This window comes from Erinaceus europaeus, chromosome 2, assembly GCF_950295315.1.
Source record: "Erinaceus europaeus chromosome 2, mEriEur2.1, whole genome shotgun sequence".
NCBI lineage: Eukaryota > Metazoa > Chordata > Mammalia > Eulipotyphla > Erinaceidae > Erinaceus > Erinaceus europaeus.
In genome coordinates this window covers 137,805,838-137,825,529 of record NC_080163.1, presented here as the reverse complement: position 1 = coordinate 137,825,529, position 19,692 = coordinate 137,805,838, and the positions used below count along the sequence as shown (strand labels likewise).

General features: G+C 37.0%; 1 protein-coding gene across 10 annotated transcripts in view; it reads left to right on the top strand.

The window, feature by feature from the left end:
* The window catches only part of NFAT5 (nuclear factor of activated T cells 5), a 106,520-nt gene extending 91,408 nt beyond the window's left edge, over positions 1-15,112 (top strand). For all 10 annotated transcript variants that reach the window (XM_060185251.1, XM_060185248.1, XM_007524580.3 and 7 more), the window contains 4 exons: positions 1,467-3,945; positions 5,048-5,291; positions 6,048-11,657; positions 11,692-15,112. In XM_060185251.1, coding sequence (XP_060041234.1) covers positions 1,467-3,945; positions 5,048-5,283 — 2,715 coding nt within the window. In that variant the 3' untranslated portion in view covers positions 5,284-5,291; positions 6,048-11,657; positions 11,692-15,112. The remainder of the gene's footprint in view (positions 1-1,466; positions 3,946-5,047; positions 5,292-6,047; positions 11,658-11,691) is intronic.
* Positions 15,113-19,692: the final 4,580 nt, after the last annotated feature.

Genomic DNA, 19,692 nt, shown 5'->3' with positions numbered 1-19,692 from the left:
GGAGGGGTTACAGAGGGGGAGAGAAAGATAGACGCCTGCAGACCTGCTTCACTGCTTGTGAAGTGACACCCCTGCAGGTGGGGAGCCAGGGGCTGAAACTGGGATCCTTACGCTGGTCCTTGCACTTTGTTCCACATGCACTTAACCCCCTGGCTACCACCCGACCCCAAAAAGTAGTATATTTTGTGGAGCCAAATGGTGGTGTTCCCAGTAGAGTGTTAACATGCACAAGGACCTGAGTTCAAGCCCCTATTCTATTTATTCCCCACCCCTTCGCAGTATTTGGTAGCATCATAAGTGGTGAAACAGTGCTACACGTATCTTGCTCTCCCATTCTATCTTCCCCTCCCTTCTCAGTCTCTCGATGGTTTGTTTTCTTTTCCCTATTTTCATTGTTTTTAATTTTCCTAGTTCATATTTGTTTCTTTTTGAATACAATTTAGTGAGTTTTAAATGCAATTAGTGAGAATGCATTTGTGCTTCCAAAAATGGCCTGTAAAGTGACTCTCAATAATAATTTTTTTGACATGGGAGAAATCAATATACTATCTAGACCTATGCCTGGTAGAAAGTACTGACTTGGCATTTAAAAAACTAGATGTTTTGGGAGTTGGACGGTAGTGCAGCAGGATAAGCGCACGTGGCGCAAAGCGCAAGGACTGGTGTAAGGATCCCAGTTCAATCCTCTGGCTCCCCACTTGCAGGGGAGTCACTTCACAAGCAGTAAAGCAGGTCTGCAGGTATCGTATCTTTCTCTCCCCCTCTGTCTTCCCCTCCTCTCCATTTCTCTCTGTCCTATCCAACAACAGCAACATCAAAAACAACAACAATAATAATTCCAACAATAAAACTACAAGGTCAACAAAAGGGGTATAAATAAATAAATAAATAAATATTTTTTTTAATTAGATGTGGTCCGGGAGGTAGCGCAGTGATAAACCTTTGGACTCTCAAACATGAGGTCGTCCTGAGTTTGATCCTCGGCAGCACATGTGCCAGAGTGATGTCTGCTTCTTTCTCTCTCCTCTGTCTTTCTCATTAATAAATAAATTTTTTTTAAAAAAAAGAAAATTTAAAAAAATGAGATGTCTTTTAATTTTATTTTCTTCAGTCTTTTTTTTTGATAGCACCCTCCCTCCCATTTGTTTTTCCTCAATAAAATGTTAGTGGTTCACAAAATATAGATTAGTTTTCAATTTGCTATTAGTTTAGAAACTATAGAATTAGTGTGTTAATACTGTCTTGTACATGTTAGTAATTGATTTTTCTTTACTTTTGTTTGACTATCTTTTACTTATATAAAAAAGTAATTCTTATGGCAATCAAACATACTGTCTTAAGCCTGTTTCCCAAAAATAATATAGTGTGAAAAAACTGCATATATATCTATCTTAGATTAATACTTCTTGAAGTATTATATGAATTCTTTTAATATTTGTGTATGTTATTTGGGATTTTTTTGTCAGGCTACAAAAACAGTTGGATCAACTCAACAAACATTAGAAAGTATCTCTAACATAGCAGGAAGTGCATCTTTTTCATCATCATCATCTTCTCATTTACCTTCTGAAAATGAACAGCAGCAACAAATACAACCCAAGGCATACAATCCAGAGACCCTGACAACTATCCAAACACAGGACATTTCACAGCCTGGTACCTTTCCTGCAGTTTCTGCTTCTAGTCAGCTGCCCAATAATGATGCACTACTGCAACAGGCTACACAGTTTCAGACAAGAGAAACTCAATCTAGAGAGGTATTACAGTCAGATGGTACAATAGTTAATTTGTCACACCTGACTGAGGCATCACAGCAGCAGCAACAGTCACCACTACAAGAACAAGCACAAACTTTACAGCAGCAGATTTCATCAAATATTTTTCCATCACCAAGTAGTGTGAGTCAGCTACAGAATACAATTCAACAGTTACAGGCAGGAAGTTTTACAGGCAGTACTGCTAGTGGCAGCAGTGGAAATGTTGACTTGGTTCAACAAGTTTTAGAGGCACAACAACAGTTATCTTCAGTTTTATTTTCTGCTCCAGATGGTAATGAGAATGTTCAAGAACAGCTTAGTGCAGACATCTTTCAACAAGTCAGTCAAATTCAGAATAATGTAAGCCCTGGAATGTTTTCCTCAACAGAACCAGCAGTTCATAGTAGGCCAGATAATTTAATAGCTGAAAGTGTTCACCCCCAGACTGAAAACACATTATCTAATCAACAGCAGCAACAACAGCAACAGCAAGTGATGGAATCTTCTGCTGCAATGGTAATGGAGATGCAACAGAGTATCTGCCAGGCAGCTGCCCAGATTCAATCAGAGCTGTTTCCTTCAACTGCTTCAGCAAATGGAAACCTTCAGCAATCTCCAGTGTACCAACAAACTTCTCATATGATGAGTGCATTACCTTCCAGTGAAGACATGCAAATGCAGTGTGAGTTATTTTCTTCTCCTCCTGCAGTTTCTGGAAATGAAACTACTACAACTACCACACAACAGGCTGCAACCCCTGGCACTACCATGTTTCCAACAGCAAGTCCAGGAGATGGAGAAGAAACTGGAGCACAAGCCAAACAGATTCAGAACAGTGTCTTTCAGACAATGGTTCAGATGCAGCATAGTGGAGACAATCAACCTCAAGTTAATCTTTTTTCATCTACGAAAAGTATGATGAGTGTTCAGAATGGTGCCCAGCAACAAGGTAATGGTTTATTCCAGCAAAGTAATGAAATGATGTCACTACAGTCTGGAAATTTTTTGCAACAGTCTTCTCATTCACAGGCTCAACTTTTTCATCCTCAAAATCCTATTGCTGATGCTCAGAACCTTTCCCAGGAAACACAAAGTTCTATGTTTCATAGTCCTAGTCCTATTGTCCACAACCAGACTTCTACCACCTCCTCTGAACAGATGCAGCCTCCGCTGTTTCACTCTCAAAGTACCATGGCTGTGCTACAGGGCTCTTCTGTTCCTCAAGACCAGCAGTCCGCCAGTATATTTCTTTCCCAGAGTCCAATGAATAATCTTCAAACTAACACAGTAACCCAAGAAGAACAGATTTCATTTTTTGCAGCTCAGAACTCAATTTCTCCACTTCAGTCAACTTCAAACACTGAGCAGCAAGCTGCTTTCCCACAACAAGCTCCAATATCACATATCCAGACATCTATGCTTTCCCAAGAACAGGCACAGTCCTCTCAGCAAGGTCTGTTTCAGGCTCAGGTATCCCTGAGCTCTCTCCCCCCTAATCCAATGCCTCAGAACCAACAAGGAACAATCTTTCAGTCACAGCACTCAATGGTTGCCATCCAAAATAACTCTCCATCACAGGAACAGCAACAACAGCAGCAGCAGCAACAACAACAGCAACAGCAGCAGAACATTTTATTCAGTAATCAGAACACCATGGCTACAATGGCGTCTCAGAAGCAGCCACCACCAAACATGATATTCAACCCAACTCAAAATCCAATGGCTAATCAGGAGCAACAAAGTCAGTCAATTTTCCATCAACAAAATAGCATGGCCCCAATGAATCAAGAGCAGCAGCCCATGCAATTTCAGAACCAGCCCACGGTTTCATCACTTCAGAATCCAGGTCCTACTCAGCCTGAATCATCACAGAGCTCCTTGTTCCATAGCTCTCCTCAGATTCAGCTGGTCCAAGGGTCACCCAGTTCTCAAGAGCAGCAAGTAACACTCTTCCTCTCTCCAGCATCCATGTCTGCATTGCAGACCAGTATAAATCAACAAGACATGCAACAGTCTCCTCTTTATTCCCCTCAGAACAACATGTCTGGAATTCAAGGAGCCACATCTTCACCTCAACCACAGACTACTTTGTTTCACAACACTACAGGAGGCACAATGAGCCAAATACAGAATTCTCCTGGCTCATCTCAGCAGACTTCAGGAATGTTCTTATTTGGCATTCAAAATAGTAAGAAAAATATTTTCTCATTTCTTAAATATTGTTGATTGAAATGGCCAAGTTACTTAGAAGAAAGTAAAATTCAGTTTTATGAGCACAGATAGTATATAGGTACAGTGAATTCAAGTCCCAACAATAGGATTTATCAACTGATGTCTTGACAAGTTATCTGACTTGCATGAGCCTCCATTTCCTTACCTACAATGGTGGTTAGGGATTGGGAGATAGCTCACCAGCAAGAGCACATACATTACCTTGCATGAAGATCTAGGTTCAGATCACCCCCTACACACATGGGAGCACTATTCACAACAGCTGGTGTCTCTTTTCTCCTCATGCTCTCTTTTTCCCCTCTCTCTTTCTTAGAATTGGAGTAGGGAGGTGGCCACTGGGAACAGTAAAATTGTGCAGGCACAAAGTTCCAGCACATTTCATTAAATAATAAAACAGTGACAAAAAAATACTTGACAATGATACTACGGGGACGATTAAATGTAGTGATCTATATGAAGTTGTTTGCCACTTTCATCTATAAATTTGAAAGAAAATGAAACAGCAAAGACAGAAAATATCTCAACCATTTAAAGTAATTTCCAGGGAAGTAGAAACCTATACTTAATGTTTATATACCCGTGATTTGTACAGGACTATGGTGTTAAGTATTGTCATTACAGGAGCTAGGAGGTGGCACACCTGGTTAAAAGCTCACAATAAAGTGTGCAAGGACCCAGGTTCAAGTCCCTGGTCCCCAACTGCAGGGGGAAAGCTTCACAAGTGGTGAAGCAGGGCTGCAGGTGTCTATCTCTCTTTCTCCTTTGTCAACCATTCCCTCTTGGTTTCTGGCTGTCTCTATCCAATAAATAAAGATAATTTTTAAAAAATTATAAAAAGTTTTTTTAAAAAGCTGTATTTTTGTACAGCTTAGAGGAAACCTAAGATGAATTGTGGTTCAGTGAAGATCTTTTCTGGAGGGCTGTCACATGCCTCACTTCTAATTCTGTACTCTTTAAGCACAGTCGTGAATTTCCCCTAGTAACAAACAGGTGTTGTCTCATGAATCTTAACAAGAAACAGCTAATCAAGTAGCTTCTCTATTTTAAATGTTCTGCAGACTGTAGTCAGCTTTTATCTTCTGGACCAGCAACATTGCCAGATCAGTTGATGGCCATAAATCAGCCAGGTCAACCACAAAATGAGGGGCAATCACCTGTGACTACACTTCTTTCTCAGCAAATGCCAGAGAATTCTCCACTGGCATCCTCTATAAACACAAACCAGAACATTGAAAAGATTGATTTACTTGTTTCATTGCAAAGCCAAGGGAACAACTTGACTGGCTCCTTTTAACTGAAGATGTAAGTAATGGATTTTGGCTCTCTGTCTTATTAAAAATATCAGTAATTTGTATCATTCTTAGGAAATTGGGATAGGTAATAATAGCACTATATTAAGATACACCATTCTCATAAGACAGTAGTACATTTTTACTTTTTTTTTTTTTTAAGATTTTATTTATTTATGAGAAAGGAGAAGAGAGAAAGAACCAGACATCACTCTGGCACATGTGCTGCTGGGTATCAAACTCGGTACCTCATACTTGAGATTCCAAAGCTTTACCACTGTGCCACCTCCCGGACCATACATTTTTACTTTTGACTCTGAATAAACTATTCCAACTGCTAGCTAGTGGCCATATTGTTAACACTAAGCATTTATGGGGTTGAGGAGATAGCATAATGGTTACACAAAAAGACTTAAATGCCCGAGACACCAAAGTTTCAGATTCAATGCCCTATACCACTATAAACCAGAATTGAGTTTTGTGCTGGCAAAAAACAAAACACAGTGCACATTTCTTCTGATTCTAAGTCTCTTTGCTTTGCAAAGACAATAGCCAATGAGTATACCATGTATTAAACTTTCTGATATCTCATTTTCATCTTCTTCAAGAAATAAGTATGATTACAGAAAAATCTGTGGAAGTTTTACTCTAACAAAGTATCATTTAAAGTACTATAATATACTTATTTTTGTAATAATTCAGGGTGGCCTGTACTTTAATACTATCCCTTCTTGATAAGTTATGTTAAATCTCTTTTTTTTTTTTTTAGAACTTTCCTGAAGAAAATCCCAATCCCAAGATATCCTGAGATCTTGTGACTCCATGAGGATTGTCCAACTGTTACTTTAAAAGCAAAACAAAACATGTAAAACTGTGATTGAGTAAATAGGTAGATTTTACTGACTGCAAAAGAGCACACCTGTGCTGCCTGTTGCAGTGATTAACCACCATTGTTAAATCTTCATTTTTCATTCCTAATAACAGTAATGACTGAGAATCTACTTGAATTTCCAGCTAACACCATTAATTCTTGCTATTTTCCTAGGCACTGTTTCTTTTATAAAGTTTAAATTCAAAAGCTGGATAACTTGGTTATTATTGCTATTAGATAATAACTCATATTGTCATGTTTACTTTTGGTATTCATTTCTCCTTTCCTGTATTGTTTTAATCAAATAATGGCTTTTGAAAATGTAAAGTTCAAATAATAGAACTAAGGCTGTGATTTTTTGTTTTTTCAGCATAAAAAGCACAGCTTTTGGCCAAAGTGAAAGGTTTCTTTTTCCAATTTTTATGGAGTAACTGAAAGAATAACATTCTGATAACTAAGCTGTATTGAGAACTCTACACAGATAAGACATCTTTTTATTTAACACCAAGACAGACAACATAACATACTTACAAACTGGGGATAGCTGGAATGCTATTGATTTTATTTTTCAGAGTTATTAACTCTATATTTCTATTAAGGGGGTTAGCCATAACTGTACTTTGAGAAATAGTTATCTTACTGTGTAAAATATGAAGGGGAGAATATATGGTAGATTATGTTCTGACATCCTCCTACAGTAGTTTAAACTGAGTAATTTGAGTTTGTTATCTTCTTAACCCAGTTTTGGTCCTCTGTTCCCGTTTTACATCTGTTTATATTATCTTTCTTCTTTTTCCACTTTATTTTAGACAATTAGTACTATAATATTAGCTTCGTGACCCGATAGTAACTTAAAGGAAAAGGCCACTTTAATCTGGGGTAACCCAGCAACTAACTCCTGCAGCATAGGGATGGGGCTGGGGGTGTCCTCATTCCTGAGAAACAAGAAACAATGCATTTTTTTTTTTTATGAACGGTGCTGTTCTGAAGTCTTCAAAATTTTCCCTCTAATAGGAAACAGTATAAATTTTATTTTTTAAAAAAAAGGCAAACTTAAAATTTCTTGAAACATCACTTCTCTCTGAGCTGCAGTGAGTGTAATTCATTTGCCACCTCAGTGCTTTATGGTTTGAAGTAGACACTTATCTGATGGTTCCCATAAGCTTTGGGCTTTACAGGGTCATATCATTGACTTAAAGTGATGAATTACTCATGTTACATTTATAGAGAGCAAAATAACACACTCCAGAATTTGCGGTTGTAGCATTACACAGTTTTGAGTGTCTAGGATGCTTGCTTCTCACTACAACCCATTGTCTGGACACATGCTTATGTCTTTACTTTTGGCATGTAGAAAGCTGTTAATACAGTTTAAGGCCAAGTTGTATGTGGCTTCTATATGTAGATAAGATTTTAGTATTCCTGTCCATTTTGTTTATTTTTCTTAGTGTATAAAAAATAACCTGTCATTTGTTTGTCGAAGGTTACTTTTCTGTTTCTATCCTATACGTTTAAGTTAATCTGTGTTGAATTGTGGTGATGGGTTTGTTTATACAACCAGATCCCCCCCCCCTTTTTTTCTTTTTGTCATGATTTTCCTTGGTTCTTTGAATGTACTTTTCTCATTTTATTTTTTCTCCTTGTTCTCATATATTCTTCCTTCTACCATCAGCCCTTTCTTTCTCTCTCTGATTGAGAGGCTTTGAATTACGTTTTCAGTAGTACAGGCTTCTTGCTGATATGAAGGGAACTTTTCAGAAAGAGACCTACTCTGGGTCATTTAATTTTGAATACAGTTTTCAATCGTTCAAGTTTTGGATGGTTTATATCTAATGTGTGTTTCATTTTTTTGGAAAGCTATATTTTGTATTTAGGAAATGGTATACTATTTTGCTATTTGTACTGAGTGAGTACATTGGCATAAATATAGAAATTTATATATATACATATATATAAACTATTCTTTTTTTGCCACACATTTTTGTGGTAAATTTATGAGTTTGTCTGATGTTCTACCACAACGTGGCGTCTGATAACAGTGAGGGGGGGGGGGTTTGTTATGTCTTTATTGAGTATTTAAGTATCTTTTGAAACAAATGACTTGTTCATCTGTGGCCATTCCACCAGGCAGTTCCTTGATGTTATTAGTGAGCTAAAGACAGCTTACTGTGTGTTTGCTGTTATCTTTCACTCAGCAAAATGTTAGAGTAAGGAAACCCACCTAGGCAGTTGTGTCAGATGGTGTTTCACATGAATGAGCCGTTCAGTTTTTGCTCACTATATATTTAATATTTTATTATTGTTATTGTTACTATTAATTCGCTTTCTGTATTCTATGCCTTTTATTTATAAAGACACTAAAAAACATGTTTGTAATTTTAATACCATTTCCCCATCTTGTAATATCCTGAACTACTTTATAAATTCTCTAAACCAAAAGCATTTTTCTCAGTATATCTCTTTTCTCCCTAGCCCTATCAAGGAAAAAAAAATTATCCAATATAGTTCAGGTTATGAGAAGGACCAGTCACACAATCCAGTGCTTCAACTTTAAAATGTAAAGCTAACTGCACAGAGTTGACTAATATTAGAGAAAGTTTACCCAAGAGGTGTAAAAATAAAAGTAAAATACTATTTTTTCTCTAAATTTGCTGAATTTTTTTCTAAATTTCAGAACAGACTTGGGAATTGTTTGCTCACCAAATTCCAGGTAGAATGTTAGCATTGTTCTGTGGATAAAGTGATGAAAAGAAGACTGGCTTGTGTGCTGACTTCTGTTGTTTAGCAAGGGATTTATTTATAAAATGCTAATTGCCAATGCCAAGTCACCAGGGACCAATTTTCTGTTTTATATTACCTAATGTTCAGAACATATACCTGAACTGTAGTGGTTTGGTTGAGTGAAGGCTGAATACCCAATTTTTATTTTCATAAACTTTGTGGTTATTTATACAAGGGCTGTGCTATGCTACCATATTCTTATTCAATAGTGATGGATTTATTTTTAACATTGTTAAATGTTCTTTCCTGTAAAGGTCAATGTTAAGTGAACATTCTTAACATACAATTTGATCACAAAAAGTAATCAAATTGTATGTTAAGAATTGCCCATTTGTCTTCTTATTAAAGAGTTATTCAGTGGTCAGTGGTTGATATTTGTGCTAATTGCAGTTTCTGCAAAAATTATAGTTACTTACAGGAGAAACTCAGTGAGCCAGCAAGGGCTTTGGAAACAATTTATTATATTTATTTATGGCAGAAGGACTAAGTAAAGCATAAGCCACATTTATTCCTTTCCATTGTTAAATTCACTTGTTCTTGCTTTTTACAACACAACTTAATGCTTGGAGCTTATCTCTGTGTCTGTTTATTCCTTACTGTCATTCCCATTGTATATCTACAACAACATGGGGTAGATAATTAAAACTCATGTTTTATTTCTGAAATTTAACATGTTACCATTATGATTTGGCTAAAGTTCTTTACCAATGCAAATCTCATTTTTAAATGGCTTCCCTAGAAAAGGGATTTTTTTAAGATAGAGATAGGCAGCAATAGAGAGGAGAGAGTAAAAGAGACCACAGCACCAGAGCTTCCTTCAGTGTAGTGACGGCCTGGCTCAAACCTGGGTCATGCACATGGCAAATCAGCACATTCTCCAAGTGAGCTTTTTTGCCAGCCCTCCTAGAACAAGTTTTTGCTTATTATAAAAGCAGTATTAGTAAGGAGTCTTCCTTCCATCCTTTTCTTTATTCCTTTCTTCATGCATTCCTTTTTTTTTTTTTTTTTTGGAATATGGGATATGCTATGTTGGGAATTTCATTATAGTTTATTTCTTGCCTATCAGAACCTGAGTTAGTATGCCTAAAAAAAAAAAAAGTTAGTTGAAATGAGAAAGAAGTTACATCTGTGTCCCTCTAGAACTAAGGAAATTATTAAGACCATTAGAGCTATTATAAAAAACATGTTTGTAATTTTAGTACCATTTCCCCATCTTGTAATATCCTGAACTACTTTATAAATTCTGTAAGCCAAAAGCATTTTTCTCAGTATATCTCTTTTCTCCCTATCCCTATCAAGGAAAAAAATATATATCCAATATAGTTCAGGTTATGAGAAGGACCAGTCACACAATCCAAATTCTTGTTCTGGAAAGGTGGAATCTCTTTAAACAGATCAATAATTAAAAGATCAAAATTAAAGTCTCAAATTGGCCATTTATAGATATTCACTAGGAGTAATTTGAGGATGTTTCATCTTTCTGGTGAAATCTCTTTTGTTTTGTCATTTCCACTCTGAGATGACTTTTTCAGATAGATAATAGTGGCAGAGAGACAGAAAGTGAAACTACAGCACCAGTGCTTTCTCCACTGTGATGGCATCTATACTCAAACCTGGTCACATAGTTGTTAAAAGTGTGCCATCCAAGTGAGTTACATTTTCCAGCACTGTGAAATATATTTTAATATATATTATGTTTATTTTTCAGATTGAGAAGTATAAGACCTATTCATCTTAATCTGTTCCATGACCACAGGATTTATCCTTAACCAAGATAGCCATACCTTTGTTATTGAGGGACTCAGTGAAAGAAGTAATAAGCAGATAAATTATATGAAAAGATGTCTCCTCCTCTTCCTGTTCATGCTACTAAAGATAAATCATGGAAATAATTTTTCTAAGCTAGTAAGTAGGAGGATAACTGTATTATTTGTGAATTGTCCCAGTGCTCAAAATACTTGTTTGATCTTTACTTTTATGCCATTCATTCTGCCTCACTTATTAATAAATTATATTTTAACTTTCAGGAAAAGTATTTTAATATTTTATATCTAGATTAAATACTTGGATAAAAGTGCCTTTTTTTTCATGACAGTGCCCATATAGTTTCATTTTTCACTATTAACAGACACACAAACAAGTGCTTTTAAGTAAATTCAACTTAAATTTTTTCCATGTAGTCATTTTTTTTCTCCATTTTTAACCACCATAAGAAAACAACTTTGTATGTTTCTAACATCTGGAAGCATAAGTGTAATAGAAAATACCTTGCTAGAATTGTTCCTTTGAGCAAGGTTAAGTAAAATACTGTAGAATTACACTGTTTGGGCTGTATGTAAATTAATTAAATCTGTCTTTTCAATTAACTAATGATAGGTCTTAAATGAATGCTGATGAAAATTTCACTGTCTCTGAAACACTCCATACACACAACTGATGTGGATTAAATTTCAGGAAGGAAATATTTAAAATATCTTTTTTGATTTTAAGTAGATGAAAAGAAATCATTTAATACATAGTTTACATAGTACCCCAATAATACAAATTTTTTTTCTTTAGAAATAATTTAAATTACTTGACAACTATAAAATAGACCTATACAGCCACAAACAAGTTTTCAGTTGAAAGAGAACTTAGAAATTTAATCTAAAATACCATTCAAAAGATAGAAACCCAAAGTACTTCTAAGAAACAGTCATGTCTGTGTGTGTGTGTGTGTGTGTGTGTGTGTGTGTGTGTATGTGGTTTTTTTTGGGGGGAGGGTCAGATGGGGGGTTTACATCTCAATACTAAGCATATATTTGATATTTTGGAAGTGGTATTGTCAGATTTTCCAATTAAGCAAGGCTAAATAATCCATTATAGAGCACTTTTTTTTTTTTTTAGTATTTTCTTTTTTCCTTTTTTTTTAAATATTTATTTATTCATTTTCCCTTTGTTTTTGCCCTTGTTGTTTTATTGTTGTAGTTATTATTGTTGTTATTGATGTCTTTGTTGTAGGATAGGACAGAGAGAAATGGAGAGAGGAAGGGGAGATAGAGAGGGGAGAGAAAGATAGACACCTGCAGACCTGCTTCACCGTTTGTGAAGCGACTCCCCTGCAGGTGGGGAGCTGGGGGCTTGAACTGGGATCCTCTCACTGGTCGTTTTGCTCTGCGCCACCTGCACTTAACCACTGTGCTACCGCCCAACTCCCTATAGAGCGCTTCTTGCCCATCAGACGAACCTCAGTTAATCTGCCTAGGAAAAACGAGGTAACAGTGGCAGAACTCTGAAATTGTAAGCATGAGATTCTGAATTTGATCCCCAGCACCGTGTATGCCATAGTGCTACTGCTCTGGTCTCTCTGGTTCATTCTCTGTCTCTGTCTCTCTCAATAAATAATATAAAATTTAAAAGACATTATATCTGAGTTGTTTCATAACCAAGATATTCCTTTCATCTACATACAGTTGGATTGAGTGTCCCTCTCTTGTTCATTTTGCCTGCGTTCCATTTCTTTATCACAGTGATGGTACCTTTAAAAAGGGCCATTTAACAACAGGGGTAAGGTAATAGTAGTTATGGGATAGAGCTGCTTAGTCCATGTGATAATTGCAAGTACTTCCATGACTACTAGTGGCACTGAAGATAGGAAACTTACATGCAGTGTTTGTAGTATGCTGTGAGATTATGCACTTTAATCATTCCAAAGAGGTCAAGAATGCTGTATAGTGATGATTCCTTCTTAATACATTTTCAATAGTCAATTTCTGAGTTTTTGGTTTGTTTTTTTTTAAGACTATAGTAATGTAATTGACAGGAAATAATTATACTTTAGGAAATCTTTTTGAAAACGTTAAAATGTTGAGCTTGTTAGTCCATATGTTTGAAAGTTCATTGGAGCCATCCCTTTTCCTTTATACTTATTTCATATGTGTGAGACCATTATAGTATATAATTTTCTACATGTACAGAATGTATAAAACAGTGGTTCTCAAAAATATGGTCCTCAGCCCCACCAGCTAACATCACTATCCTCTGGGAACTAGTTAGAAATGCAAACTTGTAGGCCCTGTCCCAGTTATACTGAATCAGAAACTCTAGAGTAGGGCCAGCAATATGTATTTTAACAAATTCTCCAGGTTATTCTGATGATGTACATTAAAGTTTGGAGCCACTGTATATACTACATACAGAAAAATACTATACAATAAAATACTCTATATTTTACTGTATACTATATACAATAAAATCTAAATAGACTTCTCATTTCATTTGTACAGGTGCCATTATATATTATTGTTTATGTAAATTCAACTTAACCTGGTTATCAATGATCATTTTATTGGCAATGATAACTTATTCTCAGTACTGCTTTTGAACATGCATATAACTTATGTACATACATAATTAGTCTGGTTACTGATAATCTAGTTAACTTCGGCATTTTTCCTACCACTTAACTAAAACGTTTACAGTTAACAACTTAAATAGGTGCAATGTTCTATTTTTATTTCAATTTAGTCATTTAAGTAGCTAATATATTTGATGGGTGCTAAAGTCTCCTATTGATCCATAAAATGGGTACATTGTAGGCAGTGATTAATACAAGCTTTTCTTTTCATTGCCTCTTTCTTTACCAGCAGACCACAGTTTTACCTGGCTAGGCCATTTCTCAGAAGAAAGTGTTTGTCATTCCTTGCATTTATAGTTGTGTCTGAGATATTGATCAAGATGGCTAGCCAGATCAACAGAGCACCTTAATTTATTTTTTTTAATAGATTTAACTTCTTTTAAAGTAGCTTCCATTGTGTGAGAACTGATGCAGTAGATATAATAATTGCTAGAACTTATGCTTTAGATAAGAGATTTACTAAGATAAATATTAAATAGTAAAATACATTTTATAATTTGGACATTTCTCCTTAGTGTTTCATAGTAAATGTAAATTAACCAATATAAGTTTTTTTTTCTCATTTATTTTACTCTCCCTGTATAATTCAGTACCTAAATAATTGTTCTAATCTTCATGCCATTGTTTACAAATCACCAATTAATTCATGAAAGAAAAATGAAAATTACAAAATAGAAATATATACTACTATAAAACTCACCACTGCTATCTTTGCTTAATACTAGCAGTGAAATTGTAAGTGGCTTACTCTACAAACTTTGGTGCTGGCAAATAAGTAGGCAGACTGTTGGGAGGTACTCTGGTTACATTCCTACTTATTTTCTCTCCCCAACCCCACCCCCCACCCCCGCAGAAGCATTGCTCAGCATTGCTGGGGATTAAACCTGCACTCTCCTGGCCTGAGACATGAAATCCTTTTGTGTAAACATTATGCTTTCTTCCTGGCCTCCACAATAGATTTGTATACCCAGGTCATCTCTACCACAGTTCTGTTAACTTCAGCTTACATTATTTCCTTTTAAAATCCCCATGTTTAATCACATCATCCCTTTCCAGAAGTAATTTGCCTCATTTGAATTAGTTTATAATGATTGCTTACTATTATTTTAGAACCTCAGGACAACACACAAAAAACACACATACACACACACACACACAACCATCTTAGATGTTTGAGAGTAGGTTTGGAATCAGACTAATATGTCCAATAAAGAACTGTAATGCACTGAAGTATTTATACTTTAGTAGTTACAAACTGATTCCGATGACCTTAGCTAAGAACCTTTTGATCTAATGAATATCTGTTCATCTTATTCCCTTACTTCTAGTTGATAAGCTCCAAGTAGTTGTTGCTATTTTTTTTTTTACAACTTTTACTGAGTTTCACTCACTTCTTTTACTTAGACTTTTAACAAATGTACTGCAATTATTTAATTATTATTTTTTTTTTGGTCTAACTACCATTCTGCCATTTAAATTTTTATTTGATTTTACTAGTTTGAGCACTCTGATCAACCACTGAACTGCGTTCTTCCATTGTCCTGCAGTGATAATAAGGGGTATGTTTTTGTGTATACAGCTTTCATAGTTGGGATTTCAGAGCACTGACACCAGTTATTTTCAGTTTATTATCTGGGGGAATTTCATTTGCATCTATGTTTTTAAGCTACCTGTGATAACTTGTTAAATATTAAAAAGATATTTTGCTTCTATTGGAACATTTGTATAATCGCAACTATATTTCTGTAAACAGCTGCAGTCAAAAATAAAATATTGAAAGTTTTCAGTTTGCAGTGGACAACTGTCTTTTTTTCTCAATCTTTGTGGATGGATGCATATTCGTGGGTCAGTTTTGAGAAGTATTGAATATGTACTGAAGTTAGAAAAACGAGGAAAAGGAATCGGACGGTAGTGTAGCGAGTTAAGCGCACGTGGCACAAAGCTCAAGGACCAGCATAAGGATCCCAGTTCGAGCCCCTGGCTCCCCACCTGCAGGGGAGTCTCTTCACAAGTGGTGAAGCGGGTCTGCAGGTGTCTATCTTTCTCTCCCCCTCCATCTTCCCCTCTTCATTTCTCTCTGTCCTATCCAACAACGACATCAATAACAACAATAATAACTACAATAATAAAAACCAGGGCAACAAAGTGGAATAAATATTTTTTTAAAATAAAAAAAATTTAAATACATGGTAGCAATTATGGAGCATGGATATACTTTTGTGTAACTCATGTCTCCCTATCTTCAACCCCACATCTAGAAGTAATCTCTTTTATTTCCATCTATATAGATTAGTGTTTACTAGAATGTGGAACATATAATAAATTATCACTAATGGTACTCAGTATGATTTTAGGTGATAATGGGATTTTATTAATTGGGAATATTAATGGTTTGCAGTAAATACAATTATTGGTAACTTAACGGCTATAAGTGAAATCATCCCATATTCATTCTCCGTTTGTCTGGTTTATCTCATTTAACATGATTCTTTCAAGCTCCATCCAAGATGAGGTAAAGAAGGTGAATTCATTATTCTTAATAGCTGAGTAGTATTCCATTGTGTATATATCACAACTCTCAGCCACATATATATATATGTATATATATATTCATTTATTATTGGATAGAGGCGGGAAAGATAAGAGGGAGAGAAACAGACACCAGCAGCCCTACTTCACCAGTTGTGAAGCTTTCCCCCTGCAGGTGGGGACCAGGGGTTTGAGCCCAGGTTCTTGCCCACTGTAATGTGAGTGCTTAACCAGGTGTACCACTACCTGGCCCTGCCACTCAGCTTTCTCAGCAACCCTAGGTTATGTCCAGATTTTGGCTATTACAAATTGTGCTGCTATGAACATAGGTATACACACTTTTTTTGGATGGTGTGTTTGACTCCTTAGGATATATATACCCAGGAAAGGAATTGAAGTTCAGGTCATAGGGGTAGGCCCTTTTTTTTTTTTTTAAGATATTATTTATTCATGAGACTTGACAGGAGGAGAAAGAGAACCAGACATCACTCTGGTACATGTGCTGCCAGGAATTGAACTCTGGACCTCAAGCTTGAGAGTCCAATGCTTTATCCATTGCACCACCCCCCAGACCACAAAGGTAGGTCCATTTCTAGTGTTCTGAGAGTTCTCCAAACTGTTCTGGGAAAATATTTTTAAACCTATGTATAAGTGCACCTATGTATAGGTGGAGGCATAGCATAATGGTTATGCATAAAACTTGCATGCCTGAGGCTCTGAAGTCACAGATTTAATCCTAGCACCACCATTAACCAGAGCTGAACACTGCTCCAGTAAAAAGAAAAAAAAATACGTTTTCACCAGCTACGCTATAAATGTGAGATTAAATACTAATAAAGATAGTGCATGGGTATGAATATAATAAATAACTACAACATTCATTAAGTGCACTGCTTTTAGACAATATGCCTTATTAAATACAATGTTGCTTCTATGACTGACTGAATTTAATATAGTATTATGTATACATCTAAATGCATTGTCCCTTTAAGAGACCATATGTGTATTTCAACAATAGTTCCATTGTTCTAACTGTATCTAAAAGTTGTCTCCTGACATTACTGATTTAAATCAGCACTAGCAAGGACTTACAACCAAATGAAATTTAGTATTAATTTTGGGCTTACCTGGATAAGTGTATCTGACTTAATCGTGTGCACAACCCAGGTTCAAGCCCAGCCCCTACAACACTAAAGAAACTTGTGGTGCTATGGTGTCTTTCCATCAAGTTTTTTTTTCCAGATAGACGGTCCAGTGACAAAAGAAGGTAGTAAGTATAAATATCAAAATTAGGGGGCCAGGTAGTAGCACACTGGGTTAAGCACACGTAATGAGGTTTGCAAGGACCTGCACAAGGATTCTGGTCCGAGCCACCGGCTCCCTACCTACCTATGGGGGAGGGGTTGATTTGCAAGTAGTGAAGCAGGGCTGCAGGTGTCTCCTCTCAATTTCTCTCTATCCAACAACAGCAGCAACAACGGAAAAAAATGGCCACTAGGAACAGTGGATTCATAGTGTAGGCACCGAACCCCAGTGATAACCTTGGAGGCAAAAAAAAAAAAAACGTTATTCCTAGTAGCAGTATATGTGGGCAAAAGATGAATTTAAAGATGAGACAATAGCAGACTGCCAGAAAAATTTATAATCTCGTATTACATGATTTAAGTTACAGAATTTGAAAGGCTGTGCTGTGAGGAGCAAATTATCACCAGCCATATAAGCCAGCTTTATAAGGTAACTGGAATATCATTTATCCCTGGTCAGAGACATTTGGGACTTAAGAAATATAAAAACAGCTATAGTTTCTCAGCAGTAACACTTAATAGTCCTGCTCTCCAAAGGTGTTGCTACTGTTATGCTCTTTTTTTTTTTTTTTTTTTTGCCTCCAGGGTTATTGCTTGGGCTCGGTGCCTGCACCATGAATCCACAGCTCTTGGAGGCTATTTTTTCCCCTTTTGTTGCCCTGTTTGTTTTATCGTTGTTGTGGTTATTATCATTGTTTTTATTGCTGTCATTGTTGGATAGGACAGAGAGAAATGGAAAGAGGAGGGGAAGACAGATGGAGGGAGAGAAAGACAGACACCTGTAGACCTGCTTCACCACCTGTGAAGCAACTCCCCTGTAGGTGGAGAGCCAGGGGCTCAAACCAGGGTCCTTAATGCTGGTCCTAGCGCTTTGCACCACGTGCGCTTAACCCACTGCGCTACCGCCCGACTCCCTCCAAGCAGTCTTGTTCACTCCACTGGCCATATCCAAAGGAACTATTGACTGTGAGTCTGTTCTTATTTATTGCCTCTAGGGTTATTGCTGGGGCTCGGTGCCAGCACTACTCCTGGAGCCTTTTTTTTTTTTTGATAGGACAGAAAGAAATGGAGAGGGAGTCGGGCTGTAGTACAGCGGGCTAAGCGCAGGTGGTGCAAAGCACAAAGACCGGCATAAGGATCCCGGTTCGAACCCCGGCTCCCCACCTGCAGGGGATTCGCTTCACAGGCGGTGAAGCAGGTCTACAGGTGTCTATCTTTCTCTCCTCCTCTCTGTCTTCTCCTCTCTCCATTTCTCTCTGTCCTATCCAACAACAACAATAATAACTACAACAATAAAACAACAAGGGCAACAAAAGGGAAAAAAATAAATAAAATAAATATATATATAAAAAGTATTTAAAAAAAAGTAAAAAACAAAAAGAAATGGAGAGGGGTAGAGGAGAGAAAGAAAGACGCCTACAGACCTGTTTGACTGCATATGAAGCTGAAGCTGACCCCTCTGCAGGTGGGGAGCGGAGACTTGAACCTGGATCCTTGAATTTTGTACTATGTGCACTTAACCTGGTGTGCCACCACCTGGCCCTTATGAGTCTTTTTTTTTCCCTCTTTTTAAAAAATATTTATTTACTTATTCCCTTTTGTTGCCCTTGTTGTTTTATTGTTGTAGTTATTACTGATGTCAGAGAGGAGAGGAAGACAGAGAGGGAGAGAGAAATACACCACTTGTGAAGCAAATCCCCTGCAGGTGGGGAGCCAGGGGCTCAAACTGGGATCCTTATGCCAGTCCTTGCACTTTGCGCCATGTATGCTTAACCTGCTGCACTATTGCCCGACTCCCATGAGTCTGTTTTTATAGAAATTGATTTCTTAGGATAAATCACATGAATTTAAAAAACATGGATTTTGGGAGTCAGATGGTAGCACAGTGGGTTAAGCGCATGTGGCGCAAAGCACTAGGACTGGCATAAGGACCCTGGTTCGAGCCCCCGGCTCCCCACCTGCAGTGGAGTCTCTTCATAGGCGATGAAGCAGGTCTGCAGGTGTCTTTGTCCCCCTCTCTGTCTAACCCCTCCTCTCTCCATTTCTCTCTGTCCTATCCAGCAATGAAGACAGACAACAATAATAACTACAACAATAAAACAACAAAGGCAACAAAAAGGGAATAAATAATTTTTTTAAAAAAAACATGGATTTTATTTCACTCCACTTTGCAATTTTTAGAAATTTACTCTGAATTACAGTGAGGATAAAGGCTATAAATTCTTCTCCTGGAGCTGGAGTACTTAGGCTTGTATGATTTCAGCCCATCTGGACTGTTTTTCATTCAGTGAGGGAGAGACACACTAGCACTGGAGTTTCTCCTTGATGCCATAGCATTTCTCATATCATGCCATGGCCAGGCACATACCCTACCCCTCTCCAGCCCACCAAAATATTTTCAGACAAGCATCCAGTCAGTCATCAGTCACCTGTCATTGTGGACAGTGTAGTAGAAGAAGTACCTAGGATCTAGCAAGTGAGATTTTTTTCAGCCAGACAGCAGCATTTCCTTGACAGGTACAAGACTGATCCC